Source organism: Apis laboriosa, unplaced genomic scaffold, assembly GCF_014066325.1.
Source record: "Apis laboriosa isolate Shangri-la unplaced genomic scaffold, ASM1406632v1 scaffold19_cov150, whole genome shotgun sequence".
NCBI lineage: Eukaryota > Metazoa > Arthropoda > Insecta > Hymenoptera > Apidae > Apis > Apis laboriosa.
In genome coordinates this window covers 2,722,024-2,740,024 of record NW_025222278.1, presented here as the reverse complement: position 1 = coordinate 2,740,024, position 18,001 = coordinate 2,722,024, and the positions used below count along the sequence as shown (strand labels likewise).

Here is an 18,001-nt window from a genome sequence, read left to right as displayed (position 1 = left end):
ATAAGCTTTGTTCTCACAGAGATGTTACGTTCTTGATATGTAGTCGGAATAGAGATCTTCAGAGGGAAAAAGTCGGACGCCTTGATGACACTTCATCAATCCTTCGTGATTAAGATATAGCCAGTCAAAGGTGAAATTGTTCTATTGTTTTGGCACGAGCCACGAAACAAATGTAAAAAGAAAAACGTGATCCATTACTTTCCATTCTACAAAAAGAAAAGAAAGAGAGACAGAGAGAGAAAAGATTCAGTCGTGTCAATTTTCGAAAACGATTTTTTTTTTCTTCCCAATTGAAACAATTACCCTTTTAATCATCGGTTAACTCGATTAAGAATCAAAATACGAATAAAAAACAAATCGATTATATTTTTCTCGCGCTCGTCTTCGTTACACTATCCGTTATATACCCCATTTATTAACATAATAAATCAATAAAGGATGAAATCAAATCAATTCGCGGAAATAAACAAGGAGAAAATTCCATGATTAACAAACATCGATAATACCATGAATATACATATATACTGTGAAGAATCATATTTTATAACATGACAAACGAGGAAAGAAAAATTCATTGCGCGTAAAATTCTGACTTTTTATATTCGTTGAAACAAAAAAAAAAAGAGAAAAAAAAAGGAAAAAAAGGGAACAATGCGAAAGCTCAACACTGTGAGGAGTTAACAGGACGTGTACCTCTCTCCCTCTCTCTCTTCCAATGGTAATGCAATATATATATATATATACACGGTACATATTGAAAACATGATCGGCAATATGAGAGGAATGGAATACCTCGTAAATTCAATTTTTCTTCCATAAAATGACGAAAAAAGATCGACGTGAACGAGATACGTATCTATAAATAGTCGATTATTCGTATTTTAGCTCGATGTATGAAAAATACATCGAATTTGCCTCGTACATGGTTAACGTATACCTATACATTATTATCTTTCGTGTACTTCGAAGGAACAAAATCTTTAACTTTTTAAACGCACAAGTTCAGAGTAAGACGTTGATCGAGAAAATTTGCAAAATATATCATATAAATAAGTAATAAGATATAACGTAATCCACCAATACTCTAAGTGATTTAAAAAATTATCTCCAAATCCTTTGCTCGAAGTAAGATGGATCTTTATTTAATCCGGTTCGATTCCCCTCGAATTTAATTATCTTATCTTAAAACAATTTTCATTGGTGAAAAAGAGAACCTCGATATCCCTCTTTTCCACGATACTATAGAAAAAAGAATACAAAAATTCCACAAAACAAGATTATTTTGTTCGTTTTCTAATTATATATATATATATCAAATAATCTAAAAATCGCATTCCATAATAATAATAATAATAATAATAATAATAATAAAAGTTAAGAAAAATATCTACGAAATCTTCAATTGCCAATAAATTTCTCAACAAAGAATACAAACATCTATTCCGAGCAAAAGTGAAATTTTTCCTTTCAATTTTTCCTTTCCTTTCCTTCTTTTTTCTTTCTTTCTTTCTTTCTTTTTTTTTTTTTTTTTTTTTTTTCATTCGCAAGCAAGTGAATATCAGAGCTGACAAATCGAAAGAATCCCCCGCAGAATTTCGTCTCCATTTCCATTCCTCATACGCGTTCGTATAATCATCCCTTCTGGGATATTAACTTCTTGCCCTCGGTCCGGCTGTTAGCTCGATATTAGCCAACAAATTGCCAATATAGTCGGTCGAATGAGAACCGATATTGAACTCGCGTAGGAAACGATAATAATTACTGAGGAAGGAGGCAGGGGGAAAGGGGAAAGGGGAAGGAAGGGTAGTCGCGTTGACATTAGATCCGATTCGCGGTGTTAGACGCGGGAGTGGAAAGTGTTAATTTAGCTTCCTCGATTAATTTCTAACAAATTACACTGATAAATTTCCGTGTGAAGAGGAATTGATAAATGATCGTTTGATGGGTCGGAATGGGAAAGAATGTGGAGTGGTAGTGGCGTTGACATTAGATTCGCCACTGTTAGACGCGGGAGGAGGGAGTGGAAGGCGTTAATTTAGCCACCTCGATTAAGTTCTAACGAATTACATTGATAAATTTCCGTGTGAAGAGGAATTGATAAATTTCCGTGTGAAGAATAATTGATAAATTTCCGTGTGAAGAATAATAATAAGATCGAATTACAACGTTGGCGTAAATAATGCCACCGAAGGGTAATTTGTTCTAAGGAAATCCGTTTCTTATCCTACTACCCTTACGAACGTGATATATATGTATATATATATATATATGAAAATTGGATTTAAATTATACTTGATTTGTTACGATCAGAGAGAGGGGACTTTATCGTGTTGATTTATTCATGTAGTTGGAATTAATCTGTTAATTTTAATATCGTGCATTGTCGAAAGGAATCGAAGAATTAAAATTTTTATTTTATTTATTAAATAAAATGTGAATATTTATGATTAGATCGTTAAATATCGAATATTTATGATAATATCGTTAAATATAAGAATTTTAACAGTTTTGTTATTTTTATTTGATTTTCATTCGGGCATAAATTTTATTATACTCGATTTAGATCGAATTGATATTCATTTGCGTGCAACTGTTTTTTTTTAATTTGATCGATCGAAGTGTTTGATCGATGGACCGTATTTCGAGAATATATTAATTTAGGTTAAATTATCAAATTAATAGATAATATATACAATATATATAATATTCTACGTCGATGTATTTCGATGTAATATCGAAATGTCGTAACGTCCCATATCTAAATAATATCAAGTCAAGAATTTAATCCAATTACATCAAAAGACATCCCCCTTCACTCTAATACCGCGTCTTCGACTCGTTATATATAAATAATTTCCGTTTGCGCTACAAAGTTCCCTTTCCCCTCTTCGCGAAGTTCCTTCCTTCCTTCCTTCCTTCCTTTGTCAACAAAAACCTATTCGAAATCAACCATCGACGACGACATTAACATTCCTGAAAACGAGGAATAATAAACACACCTGCTTCCAACTTCTCCTCTCTTAATTCTATTCAAATAATTGAACTTATTGATGAGTCTAATATTCCAGATCATAAAGTTAAGACAATATATAAGATTCCAATAGTTTTTATAGATTAGTTAATACGAATCATTTTGAGGATTAAAAGTTTAAATTTAACTTAAAATTTTAAGTAAATAAGCATCAAATAAATCTTCCAACAAATTGTAAATTTTTAATTTTTCTAATACCAACGATATATGTAAAGTTTAAAAATTAATTATTATTTAATTATTTATTACAACATGTTCTATCCAATATAATAAAAATATAATTCCTATCAAATGACGATTTGTAAATGATGAAAAGAAGAAGAAAAAATTCCGAAAAAGAAAAAACAAAACGAAAGAAACATTAAAAATACGAACCCTCAAATTTTTATTATTTCTTTCCATCACCCGCCAATTTTTCCCTTCTTCGACTTGAATCGAATCGAATCGAATCGAATCAAAGGATTGGAAACGTGTTTCGTGGAATCGATTCACCGATCGAGAATTTGGTTTTCAGAGAAGCCACCGAAGCGCGGCACGATGAAAACCCAGGCGACTCAGACCGAGATCCCTGCCGTGTTCCGTGCCCGTGTGCCCGTCACCCTTAGCCCGAGGACGATACACCGCGTGAAGATGGTCTCGCAGGGGGCGCAGACCAACGGCCTGTTCAACGGCAGGAAGTTGACCAAGAGTTACTCGGAGGCAGGCCAGCTGGGCACGCCTTTGGGTCAAGCAAGTGCGGCGGGGAAGGACGGAGAGGAGCACCACGAGCCCCTTCACAGGACGCAGAGCGAGGAACCACCGAGGTCGCCCTTCCTCGTCGACACGCCACCCCCTCAGGGACACGTGGAGGAGCCATTGACCAACGGGGATCTCTCGGAACCTATCATGGCCGTCGTGAGTGTCGAATAATATTATTTATGTATTTCGTGTTTTTAAATTTAAATTTCCTCGAAACAACTGTTGCGTGGATTTCGTGGATCATTGCGCGAATTTTGGAGCGTTTTGCGAATTTTTGGAAGATTGGAAGAATTTCAGTTCTCAGTTGGGGTTGAAAATTTTGATAGGATTATTTTTCGATGGATAAAATTGCGAAATGAATGATATGAATGTTTGGAATATATCGAATGTACGAGTGAATGGTGATCTTGAAATTCATTTGTGATGAAACGTAATTTACGAATTTCTTCAATGATACGTGTTACACGGAACAATTATTGAGCCGCAACTCTCGTGTACAGATTGACTTTAAACGATTCGCTTGAAATTTGCACAATGCACTTCTGGTTTTAATGAATAAACTTTGGAGAGTGGAAATGTCCGAAACGGGCGATACACTCGTAGTCATCCACTTACCAACAGTTATAGCGAGGTTGATTTATAATGTCAACTCATTTCCCTTTATCACCGAGCGCCAACCAGTTACACAGATTTTCGAAGTAAATTACGAGAAGAACTTTATCTGTTACGTGTTACATAATATTTCACTTGGGAGGTAAATTTTTGATAGGGGGACGTGTCAGAATTTTGCGACAGAAATTTGCAAAATTTCTAAGTTAAAAAGCTAAAAGATTTCAATTTAAAAGTATATATTTAGAAGAGTAATTGATTGAGGAATCAACAATTTCTAATCAGTAATTATTATCTGTATTATTCATCGTGTAAATTATTTATTTATTTAGCATGATTTAATCGTTAATCTCGTGGCGATAATTGGAGAATACGATTCGTAAAATTCGAATGGTTAATTAGCATAATTAAATCGTGTTCTAAATTTAATATTGATATTCCCTTTCTAAAGTGAAATCATTTTTCAACGAATAATACAGATCTCAACGGTTACCAAGGAATTTACTTAATCTGTTGAATCGTTGAATCCCACGAGAGATTTCGTCATACGTGAAGTAATATCCGTGGTGGAAGGGAGAAAGAGGATTTAGAGGGCAAAGCGGAAAAATTAATGTGAAACGTTAAAGGGTACTCGAGATACATTGAATTTATCCGCAAAATACGATGGAACAGGATAAAGGTATAAAAATGTGACATTGCCAATTAAAAATCACACAGCGATTTCAATTTTTTCGTTTCATTGATTAGATCGTGTGATCTATCATTTTGAAATTTATCTTTTAAACGTACATTATTTTTATTTTTTCTCGATCCGCGATCAAATTTCTCAAAGCGAGAATCTTTTTTTGAAAATATATATATATATATAAAATCATTCATCGATGTCTTTATCGCATCTCTTGATCGATTTTTTTGATCAATTATTTATTTCGTCTCGTTCAAACTTGCCCTGTACGTGGCAAAAATTACTTGGAAAATTGAAATTTCATAAGGGCCAGTCGCGTGAAAATCAGTCGTCAATTAATTCTGCATTAAATTCTATTGATTTCGTAGGCCGCCACGTTTCAATTAACCAGTTAAATGCTCGGGACGCGTGACAACGTGTCCTAGTGAGAAACAAATGTGGTTTGGGGATGCGGAGTGAACTGTATAACTTGATCATCTCTTGATTATTTTCATCGCCTATCCTATCACAATCTAATCGCGTTGATTATCTCTTTGTTAACCGAAACTTTCCAATTATTTTTGTAATATGCATTTTGAATCTCGTGGATAATTTTATCACACATTTCCAAATATAATAATTAATTATAATAATTATTTCAAAATATATTCTATAAATTAATTCCAATTATGAGGGCTATTTTCACTCTCTCGACATACAAGGTGTTAATGTATTTGGAAAACATGGTTTTAGAGGCCAAAACAAACGCATAAGTTGGAAAAGTTGGTTGAGACTTATTCATTAAGTTATAAGCAATTTTCCGTTAGACGAAGAGACGAAAATATATAGCGAGACAGCTTTATCTTAGTTACACCGACGCGCCACGGTGCGGCGTGTCACGTCATTTTGGTGTTTACGTCTCGCTCCATCTTGAACTTAAATTATTCATAATATAAACGATTTCATTAAAAAAAAAAAAAAAAAAGAAAAAAGAAAGTTAATTCTTGTACATTTTCTGTTTTAATATATTAACACGTTGTATATCGAGAGAATGAAAATAGCCCTCACTCAATCGATAATTGGAAATAATTTATAAAATATCTTGAAACTATTATATTTGAAAATGGCAAATCTGTAATAAAAAATTATTCACGAGATTCAAAATATATATATACGCATTTATTATTATTTTCATTCGAAACGTTTCTGAATATCATAAAAAAGAAGCAAAATAATATTCCATTACTTTATATTCACCTTATACGTACGTTTCCTTCGAAACGTCTTATCAACACATTATCGCATATCGCGAAACTTTTCTCGTCCAATCATACTTTACACGAAAATCGAGTTACGTACTGTTCACTGCTAAAATGAAATCTGGCGTGGCAGGGGCAAGAGGGGTCCTTCGCTAGAACCGTTTATCCCCACTTCACACGCTTTGTTGACATCATACGCTGCACACTAGCAGTAGAAGAGTTATAGTTTCAACATTCATAATCGTTATTCAAAAATTATTTTCGTTTATGAAGTTACGTTAGAATAATCATCCAAGACTGGAAATTGAAATATTTTCGAAACTATTAATTATTTTGATACAATATATAATATACTTAGCATATTTAATTTATTCGTATACGTACAATTATTATCTTATCTGCTCGAATACAAAATTAGTTTTGTAAATTAAACTATCGTTACAAATCGTAGTCTAACGCCTACTATCAGAAATAAATAAATTTTTATATTATATCGATATACGTTAGAATACTCTGAATACTCTATATACAGATCATCGTTTGGATTAATGTACGTGACGAATATCATGCTAGAAACAAAAATAGGCATGAAAATAGATAGTTTCTTCCACATTCTTTCCATCAATGAATTAGTTCACACACGCGTTCGAAAGAAAACTTCCACCGAAATTTCCAACGATTCAGAGAAATCTCACTTCTCTATCTTTTCTCGCAGCCATAAATTCGAAGAAGAAAAATAAATAAATAAACAAAGAAAAAAAGCATTCTAGCACGATCGAATCTTTCTTTAAAAACTTGTTTCACTCGCGATAGACAATGATGGCCAACATAGAAAATTCCTTTGATGACGAAGCAATCGTACAGGGGAATCTCATTGATTCTGTTGCTCGATGGAGAGCTGGGTACGAGCTCGATTTGGAAAGGGCCTCTGCGGATGCTCGGCTCCGCGTACTTGACGCCACTCTCGATTCACCGGGTGGGAGAAGGGGGGAGGGGATATTACGGATTCCAATTTGGTTAAGGAGCCGGGCATGAAAATCTGTCGAATTATTCGCGATCGCGGCGTTCTGTGATGCGGGATCAAACGTTTCTCTCGCGACATCCGATTCAATTTCACGTATGAAATCTCCCCCGCTGTCACACAGTGGCCGGGAGTGGATATCGATTAGCTCGACGATTCGGTTTTCCGGATGGGCTACTACGCAACTTGACGCTACTCCTGTACACCGATTAACGTGTACATGCTCGAGTTTTCCTTTTCTTTTCTTTTCTTGTCTTTCTTTTTTTCCCCCGTTTCTTTTTCTTTTTTTTTTTTTTTTTTTTTTTTTATTTTAAAAGTTTAAGTTGGGATCGAAACCCAAATCTGTGAATGAAAATCACGATAAATAATAATGAATGTATTTCTACTGAAATTACTCGTTCGGTTATTAATAATCGTTGATATGATAAAATTCGGTATTATAAATTCATTCATTCGCGGAAATCCATGGAGAATCCTTGGCGATTACAAGCGAATTTATGCATCGTAACAACGATGTTCCCTCTCTCTCTCTCTCTCTCTCTCTCTCTCTCTCTCTCTCTCTCTCTCTCTCTCTCTTTCTCTCTCTCTGAAAAAAAAGATTTCGCATAATTAAGAAAATTCCTGTTCACATTTAACCTTACAGAGAAGAATTTTCGAACGAACGAAAAATCGCGGGAAATTGAAAGGATCTCAACCTCCATGGAGACTTGAAAAAAGATTTTTTTTTTAAATTTCCAAATGTAAATTGTGGTTACTCGAGTTGCCTCGAATTAGACGACTCGAGGATAGAAACATAAAGGGAGGAAGGAAAACCAAATACGGGGAACGTCGAGTCGAAATGTGGAACGTGATGCAATTAACGCGTTCAATGAAATCGTGCAGGGGATTAATTAATTTATTTCCGTGTGTTCGGCATAAATCATGGGGCCACGTCACTCGATTAAACGGAGAGGGAAGAGGGGAGAGGGAGAGGAGGGAGGAAGGTGAGGAAGATCGGACAAGAATCAAATTTCCCCGCTATTTATAGCCGATTGTAATGGTATCGTGATCGAATTACTTGTCCGGTTAACAAAATAGACGTGGTGGTGGAAAAGCGAAAGCTCGTGTGTCGTGGATGAAGTGTAATTAAAGGACACACGTTGTTACGGATATTAACGTATCGATCGAACGTTGTTCCATCCGTTTTATGACGTTTTCGCATCGTTTCGCCGCCGATCAAAACGCTCGCGTTCCGCCGCGTGATTCTCGATCGGCGGGAATCATTTTAATTTCGCGCCCTGGACAGGTTTGACGGAACAAGATGCACGATTTAATTATTTTGTACCTGTGTCTGTTCAACACGTTGCACGGTGATTCAAATAATGTATAAAATTCATTTTCGAATGTGTAAGGAATAATTGTTTCAATGTAGCAACTTCATTATTAAAATTCTTATACATTAAAATTTTATAATAAATATAGGCTGAAGGAACTGAGAATCGATAAGTAATCGGTCATATTTCAATAGTTGAGAAATATTTTGTAATTTTTTTTATTAGAAGCATTTAAATTTCAATTTTGTAACAAATATATCTATTTTAAATCATTATAAATTATATATTTTTTATTTTTGTTTTTTTTTTTTTTATAAATTAAACTTAGTTTATTTTATATTAGAAATTCATACAATTCGTCGTTTCATGCGATAAGAATTGAATTGTATGGAAGGTAGAAACTTTCTACTTTTTTTTTATTTCCATATTCCATTTGCAAAGCTATAATGATACATACAGGCACGATGAGAACTCGCCATCTAGCGGATTCTTTAATTTGGCCATTCATATTTATGGATTAATTTTAAGCTATCTTAGATTATAATATATGTATTTCTATCGTCATTTATTTATTATTATTTTGGAGAAATAAGCAGTAATAATATTCCTGACTTTAGTTGGCAATTTTTCTATTCCTTTCAATCTTTGAACGGTATGTCTTCTTTCAGTGCTTTTCTTCATTCTATAATTTTCAATTTTATTGTTTTTATTGTTATTTTAGCAATAATAATATTCCTAACTTTTTTAGTTACCAATTTTTCTATTCCTTTCAATTTTTGAATGGTATGTCTTCTTTCAGTGCTTTTCTTCATTCTATAATTTTCAGTTTTATTGTTTTTATTATTATTTCGTTAAATTATCACTTTTTATCGTTCGTATCTATCGGATAATTTACAGAATAGGATTGTCGAGGATATCCCGTAGCAAATAGCCATAACTTTTTTTCTTAATAAGCATTTTTTCTGTAACATCTGTTTCTTTAGAATACTATTTCCAATTCTCAACGTCCAGTTTATTGTATGTTTGTATGTTATGTCGAAGCTTTCTTTCTAACTTATGTGACCATCTTTAGTTTTGATGATGGTAGGGGATGCTAAAAATAGAAATTTTCGTAAAATTATTAACTTATTATTAACCTCTTGCCTTGAAACGATGTTTTAAACACGATAAATTTTTAATTTAATTTTTAATTTATCGAGACGTTAAGTTTAATCACAAATTTTGTTGCATTCCACGAAAATATGATAGATACATATTTTCTTTACGATTTCTTTATTATTTCGATTCGTAAGTTGAGTAATATAATTTTCAATCCTTCCATTAAATTGCAAGGCAAAAGGTTCACTCGTTAACGAATGAAATTTCAATCTTTAGTAAAATACGCGATTTAATTCGATTAATATGATGATGATGATGATGATGATGATGATGATGATGATAATAATAATAACAATAACAATAACAATAACAATAATAATAATAATAATAATAATAATATAAATATGGCACAAGAAAATTGTATTATTCTTCTCGTTATTTCTTTTCAAAGGGGAATAAATGTGTCGAGAAAATTCACCCTCGATGATAATGTGGATAAATACGAGGTCGACGATGAAATAAGCGCCGATAAAAGTATTATATCGATAATATCAACGCGCTGTATAAATACACATTGTCGGTGAAATATTACCCGATCGAAAAATATTACCAACAAAATAAATTAACCCGCTCGAAAGAAGTCGATCCATTTCCAGTTCCATTTTTTTTTTTTTTTTTTTAACAAATTCATTTCCCCCTAATGAATATTCATATCATACATCGACGAAACTTAGCTAACTTAACTTCATCCCAACGAATCGTCAAAAATTCAAAACATGAAATACTCGGTCTCTTTTAAACCCCCCCCCCCCTCCTCCCTCCCTTTCTCCCTCCCTCTCTTCCCCCACCCCTTCTTTCAAAAAAGAAAACCATCATCACATATCATCAACAACACCACATCACAAGCAACAAGAAACAATGGCCCAATCATCTCTCCTCGTTTCGATCCGTTTCGCAGTCCCAGGGTCGGCGAAGATCGTACGAGTTGGACGACCAAGAGATTCTCATCGACTTTAAACCAGCGCCCGTGTCGCCGGACGCCCGCGCCCTTTTGAACCGGATGTCCCAGACGGGAAGGAGGTTCCTCCCGTTGCAGAAGACGCTGTCGGACGGCGAGATCCGGGTCGAGAGACGCGAATTGATCGGGGAAGCCGGTGAACCGAGTTATCCGCACACGTGCAGGAGGAATCACCAGGACCCCTGGGGGAGGACCGTCAGAGCACCCGTCCAATTCTCCTCCACGCCCGAGGATCTGTCCTTGCTCAGGGTCGCTTCGCCCCAAGAGGATCATCCCGAGGAGGTAACGCGTGTCGTTTCTCCTTAACCAAACCATGAATCATCATGGTTCCTTTTGTGGCAGGAAACAGGAAAGGAGGGAGGAGAGATTGGGGAGAGAGAAGAGAGGAAAGAATTTTTCGCCTTTCTCGTTCTTCTCTCTCTTTGTCCTCCCCTTCCATTTCTCTTTCAATATTTTCTTCTTTTTTCTAGTTAGTGATAGAAAAAAGGGGTAAATTTAAAAATGGTTATAATTGTTATTATTTCTTTTCTTTTCTAAATTGGCGCAATAATATATCGGATATAAGTTTAATTAATCTCTTCTCTTTCTTTGTCCTCTCCTTTCGATATTTGTTTTCCTTTTTCTTCTTTTTTCTAGGTAGCAATAGAAAGGGATAAATTTAAAAATGCTTATAATTATTATTATTTCTTTTTTTCTTCTAAATTCGCGCAATAATATATCGTTATATAAGTTTAATTAATCTCTTCTCTTTCTTTGTCCTCTCCTTTCGATATTTGTTTTCCTTTTTCTTCTTTTTTCTAGGTAGTGATAGAATGGGGTAAATTTAAAAATAGTTATAATTATTATTATTTCTTTTCTTTTCTTTCCTAAATTCGCGCAATAATATATCGGATATAAGTTTAATTAATCTCTTCTCTTTCTTTGTCCTCGTCTTCCATTTCTCTTTCGATATTTGTTTTGCTTTTTCTTCTTTTTTCTAGGTAGCAATAGATAAATTTAAAAATGGTTATAATTATTTCTTTTTTTTTTTTTCTAAATTCGGGCAATAATATATCGGATATAAGTTTATTAATTAATCTCTTCTCTTTCTTTGTCCTCTCCTTTCGATATTTGTTTTCCTTTTTCTTCTTTTTTCTAGGTAGCAATAAATAAATTTAGAAATGGTTATAATTGTTATTATTTCTTTTCTTTTTTAAATTCGCGCAATAATATATCGGCTATAACTTTAATTAATCTCTTCTCTTTCTTTGTCCTCGTCTTTCATCTCTCTTTCGATATTTGTTTTCCTTTTTCTTTTTTTTTCTAGTTAGCGATAGAAAGGGATAAATTTAAAAATGGTTATAATTGTTATTATTTCTTTTCTTCTAAATTGGCGCAATAATATATCGGATATAAGTTTAATTAAACTCGAAAATGTGCCCCGAACGGGAATTCGAACGCGTTTTTTCGTCCCCCGTTGCATTGGGAGCACAACGCATTATGAAAACGGCGAGATTTGCTGCTCGAGAAGCATTTTAAATCGCTGACTCGGCGCAATCCGTATTCCTGCTACTGTTGAATTCTTGCGATCTCTATATATCAAACTTTTCAAATGATCCCGTTCACTTCTCGAACGTTGATAACGTTATTATTGTGGATGGATTCGGACATGCCGTTTTATTTTAAACAGTAATTTATCGAACTTATATTAATTTGATGCATATAATTTAAAGGTTTAATGTTTTCCTCCAATGTTTTTAATTTTTAATAATTTATCGAATATTCCTTCCTCCGTATATAACTTCCGTGAAAAGCGTAGAAGGTAAAATTTCAATCTCGTATTACTCGTTTAATTTTAAAGGACAGCGGTGTTTGAGTTAAGAGTGTGCAAATATTCGATATTCGATAAAAAGATATTTTTCCGAAAGTCACGAGGCGAAAGTTCGATGCTCTTGAAGTTGAATTAAATTTCGAAGCCCGGATTTCTCTGACCCCGGCTGCCTCCCAAGTTTTTTAAGTTAACATCGTGTGCAATGCATCCTGAATTTAAGCACATTCGAAAACTTTCTTTCGAGGCCTTAATTGCCTCGAATTGAAAAATTTTCGCCCAGTTATTAACTCTTCGTTTGTGAATTATTCGTTTCCTTTTCTTTCTTTTTTTTTTCCTAGTCTTTCTTTCTTTTTTTTTTTTTTTACACATCCTTGATCCAGTTTAAAGTAGCAGGTTAAAAAAAGCCGAAAATGGAAATCGTTATCGATCGTTATAAACGAATCAGACAGTTTTCGTACTCTTCGTAAATCAAGGATTTATTTTAAAAAGGTTGAATCTCGTTTGCTCATTTATACTGTAGTAGTCTCGTATAATCTTATTCATTAAAGTTAAAAATAAATTCGTCTCATCGTTTAAATCGTCAGAATTTAACTTATCGTTGATAATGTATTGCGATTGTAAAAAAAATTGATTTTCTTTTATTATAATTTAATCCTTTTATACGAATAATTTTATATTTAGAAGGTAAAATTTAGTGTGGCACGTTTATCTAATTTGTTCAGGTTTGAAGAATTTTTTTAAAAAATGCAATTTTATTATTTCTTTTTTCTTTAACTGGACTTATATGCATCCTGCATATAAAATATAAAATATTCGACATTAATATCTGATATCTTTTGCATATCTTTTTCGAATAATCACAATTATTCCTCACTTTGGTTCTATGAGAATTAAAAAGATGAAAAAAATCTTATTTTCTGATAATTCAACGTTTCTTTAAGACTTTTAAAGAAAAGTCTTAAAGTCTTCCTTTGTTTCTAATTTTTTTTTTTTAGCAGAAGAAATGTCTTTAATAACGCATTTTATTCTACTTTCACCTATTTTCCTCTGTTAATACGAGCAACTGTGTTCATTTGTTCCTTTTAATTTTTCTTTTATTTCTTCTATTCTTTTTATTTATTTTTCTACGTATTTTTTTTTCTTCAGCATTTCCCAGTTGAATCATATTCTCAATTACAAAAATATCTTTCATGAAAAAATCTTATTATGCACAATACACGTATTAAATAACACAAAAAATGAAAAAATGAAAACCAAAGTTTTTCAAAACTTCCATCTCTTAAGCCTTCCCTTTCTTCTTACTTCTCTACTGAGAAAATAAAAACCGACTGAAAACATGTTAAAAATTATCCCCAAGTTCTAATCATAAAACAGTGAAAAAAAAAAAAAAAAAAAAAAAAAACATTTTCCACATCGTCGTAAAATTCTCACAAACTGAAGATCCACCTACCATTATACAGTCTTCAGACAGTCCCTTCTCTGTCGTACACGTCTGACAAAAAAAAATTTCTCGACGAGCTCGCGAATTCCGCCAGAGGGCTACTCAGAAGCCTTCCGCCATCGGCCTCCCTTTCGAGCGACTTTCGAGCCTCGAAAACTCGAAGAGACTAGAAATCGATAACCAACTCGAACATCTCTTTTTTTCCCCTCTATTCGCGAAAAAAATCGCGAATACGGAAAGCATAAGAGAGAAAAAGGAAAAAGAAAAAAAAGAAAGAAAAGAAAAAATTCTTCTTACGATTGAGAATTTATTCCTTCGAAGCGTATCACCACCACGTTCGTCGATATCCATACGTACAACACGTTGCAGGAGTTTCACGAGAATCTCATCAGGCGAGGACTGTTCCGCAAAAGGAGCGTATCGTTGGAAGATGGCGTGCAAGGATTGGCATCCGACGATTTTATGCTACCCAGATCGCTCCCCACGTCCCCTACATCGCCGACAGCGGTATCAGGTACGGTGGAATATGATCCATGCCCTTTTTATTATTTATGCAATAAGCGGAATTTTATCGTGGAATTTCGCGCAAGTTTCACAGCGATGTTTTTCTTGAACGAAGAATATTTCAGAGTGGCGGAATCGTAGAATATTTTTAGAGTTTTACAACGGTGGAAGGAGAATAAAGTCGAAAGGATTGGAATTGTAACGTTGCTTCACTTTTTGATTGTTTGATAAAACGAAAGGAAAAGAAGATGAGAGAAGAAGAGTCATGTCTTTTTTTTTTTTTTTTTTCTAAATATATCGTAGTACGAGAAAGAATAAACGATATTCAATGATAATAATCTAAGGTATCATATTCGCTTCTTTGTGATTTATTTGTTTAAATAATTAATAAGATGTGAAGGGGTTGAGAGAAAATATTCTTTAAATTTATACGCGTTTTAAATATTTCTTAGAAATGGAATTAAATTTGTATATATATATACGTGGTTTCTCGAATTAATTTCATCGAAAATTATATTACCAATTCTAAATATTTTCACGAAATTTCTAAATTTCGTCTGTTGGCAAGGTTTTCTTTCTTGTATGCAAATTTCTTACTACTGTGCATTTCCTGTTTTTACTCTTCTTTATCTCACCTCTCGACGATTTATAATCTTGTATCATGCTCGAAGAAAGACTTTTTCTCAGTCAGATTGGATTGTGCTTTTTTCTCTTCCTTCTTTCTTTCGCTTTTAGCAATTTCGTAGACGATGCTTTGAATAAGGAAAAAAGATAGTTAGCTTAGATCACGTAAAAATTTTACGTTATTTAACCACTGTTGCCTGCGTATATGAGTATTTATTTTTCATTGTTATTGCCATTTCTGCAAATGTTTTAAGCTCAATTTATTAATGATATATCAAATATGTGTCCAAATAATACACAATTCATCACAATAATAAATTACAGAATATTAATATATTCGTATATTATTGGAAAGTCGATTCTAAAAATCAAAATAATAACCAAAAATATTGCTTGAGGCTCGTTTATTAATTATAAGCAATTATTAGATTTGTATCGAAGCGAGACAAAGAATGACATACAGCGCCACGCTGTGGCACGTTGGTGTAACAGAGCATTTATCTCTATCTTCATCTCGCTTCGTTTAACTTTGTTAAACTTCAATTTCTTATGAGTTGCAAATAAGTTTCAATCAATATTTTTATATACTAATTTTTATGTTTGCTTTATAAAATCGATCTTCCAATAATGTTTCAAGCAATACATTAACATCCTAAACATATTCTATGTTCGTAATGAAGTTAAATTATTTATAATTGGGATATTATTTCATATTTCATAATATATATATATATTTTTATATATTTTTAATAACTTTTTATTCTATAAAACTTTTTTGAAACTTTTTTTATATTTACATTAAATATTATTAATATAAAAAATGGAAAAAAATATTTTACGTAATTACAGCTTAACGTGTCACATATTAAATTATCATAATAAAATTTTCATTAAATTTTTCAGTTTTAACAATTTTTGTCAAATATATAATTTCATATGAAATATAGAAATTTTTGCAAGCAATTAAAAAAATTACATTACATAAACGACAAAATGTTTCATAAATATGATTTGTTGTTACGGCAATATTAAAATAAATCAAAATTAATTTTATAAAACGAATTGATGTCGACAATTGATAAAAATTCTCTTCAGTTCTCTTCCAGTTCAATTGCTAGCTCATTTATTTCCACGATTAAAAATATAATTGAGAAATGAAATTTGATTACGAATATTTTCAATTTTCAATCTTTTCACTCGTAAACTTTAAATTTTGTAAAATTATCCTTTTCTTATTTTCGAAAATTTAATAAAATAGCGCGAAAATAAAAACCTTATGCTTTATAAAAAGCATAAATTAATAATAATTACACATCGAAATTACAATTTTCATTAAACTTTTTCCGTGAAAATAGATTTATCGAAACTATATCCACGTCCGTTTATTTCTTTTGTTTATTCCTCGCTTGTCAATTTTAATTTAAAAAAAAAACAAAAAATTGCTCTTTCTACATTTATTTCCTATCCCTTCGGCCAATTTTAAACTTTGACGTTCGAAAGCCGTCAAATTTTTCAAACAATTTAGCGCGAAAGGTAGCCAGTCCAAATATCGGATTTAAGGTGAAAGTATGGGTCAGTGAGTTGGGTAACAGAACAAATCGTGCAGCAAATAAAGAGCAGGGATACAGAACTTGACCCGAATAGTATCACCTTTATCTCGTCTTATTCCTTTCTAAAATATTTGCTTCAAACATGTTATCGCATATTCGCATTACATTATTTACAGAGAAAGATCCGATTTCCAGATATGTCGATACACGACATACTTGAACTTTGAAGAAAATCAAGCACAAATCCTTAAATATTTTTCGTAAACAAAATAAGTACAAAGCAAATGATTCACAGTTCCAAATAATAATTTTTTCCGCCCTCTGTATCAATCATTCGAATTATCTTCATTTGTCTGTTGAAGTCTTTTACAAATCTGAAATAAATGTACAATGATACAATAATAATTTAACAAATAACCCCGTTGTTGCAGCGCCACGAAGAATTTTACAAAGTCCGAAGGACTACGAGTCGCCGACACGTCCGTTGCGGCAAACCGGGCAAATTTGCCCGTTACTTTTCGGCCCTGGAACCGGGATATCCGGTATGATCACATCTCCGTTCGCATCGAGCGATTCGTTAACGAACGACGTCACGAGGGACCACAGCGACGGAATTTGGAACGAGTCTCAGGCGACCGTGCTCCAGGCAGACTCGTTGGCCCTTTTGACACCGTCCTCGAGGAGAAGGCACCTACTGCTTCTCCAGCATCAGCAACGTTCCTCGATGGACACGGAGGCGCTCGATATCGAAGAGACGATGGAATCGCGCCCATCGAGTCCAAGGATACGCCTCGAGGCTGCCACGCCTATCCAACCGTTAACGCCAAGGTAATCTATCATTGGGTCTTATATCATCACACTCATTTCCATATTACTCGCCATACGAATATACCCCCCTTAAATTTCACCAAGTGAATATACATACCAAGGATTTTGGGTTCAATCGTTGAAAGAAGAATCCTTCGCTAAGAATCCTCTTTGGATGTTTAGCCACATTATACAGGACCTAACCTATCGTATTACAGATCTCCCTTGATACGAACTTCGCAATCAGAGACTTCTTTTCGTTCAAAATAATAATACTGCACGTGCTTACAACGTTAAATTACCTCGAGGTTAAATAACCTCGACTTTGGTAAAAGTTACACGTTTACCCCTCTATCTAAACCTCCCCTCTATTATTAACCCTTTGCTCTCCAACAGTGACCACTGCCTGAGATTGTTGTGGCAACTTGAATGGCGACAATATTTATTTAAGTTTGATCTTTTTAGAATATCGCTTCATAAATAGATTCCTTCTTTACTATCTTATGTAATCTTA

The 18,001-nt window shown here is 33.4% G+C and overlaps 1 protein-coding gene across 6 annotated transcripts in view; it reads left to right on the top strand.

The window, feature by feature from the left end:
- LOC122712173 overlaps positions 1–18,001 on the top strand; it is a 79,695-nt gene that overhangs the window by 26,467 nt on the left and 35,227 nt on the right. For 5 of the 6 annotated variants that reach the window (XM_043931592.1, XM_043931595.1, XM_043931594.1 and 2 more), the window contains 4 exons: positions 3,546–3,925; positions 10,692–11,033; positions 14,372–14,516; positions 17,112–17,508. In XM_043931592.1, coding sequence (XP_043787527.1) covers positions 3,546–3,925; positions 10,692–11,033; positions 14,372–14,516; positions 17,112–17,508 — 1,264 coding nt within the window. The remainder of the gene's footprint in view (positions 1–3,545; positions 3,926–10,691; positions 11,034–14,371; positions 14,517–17,111; positions 17,509–18,001) is intronic. The other variant, XM_043931596.1, reaches the window with a different exon arrangement.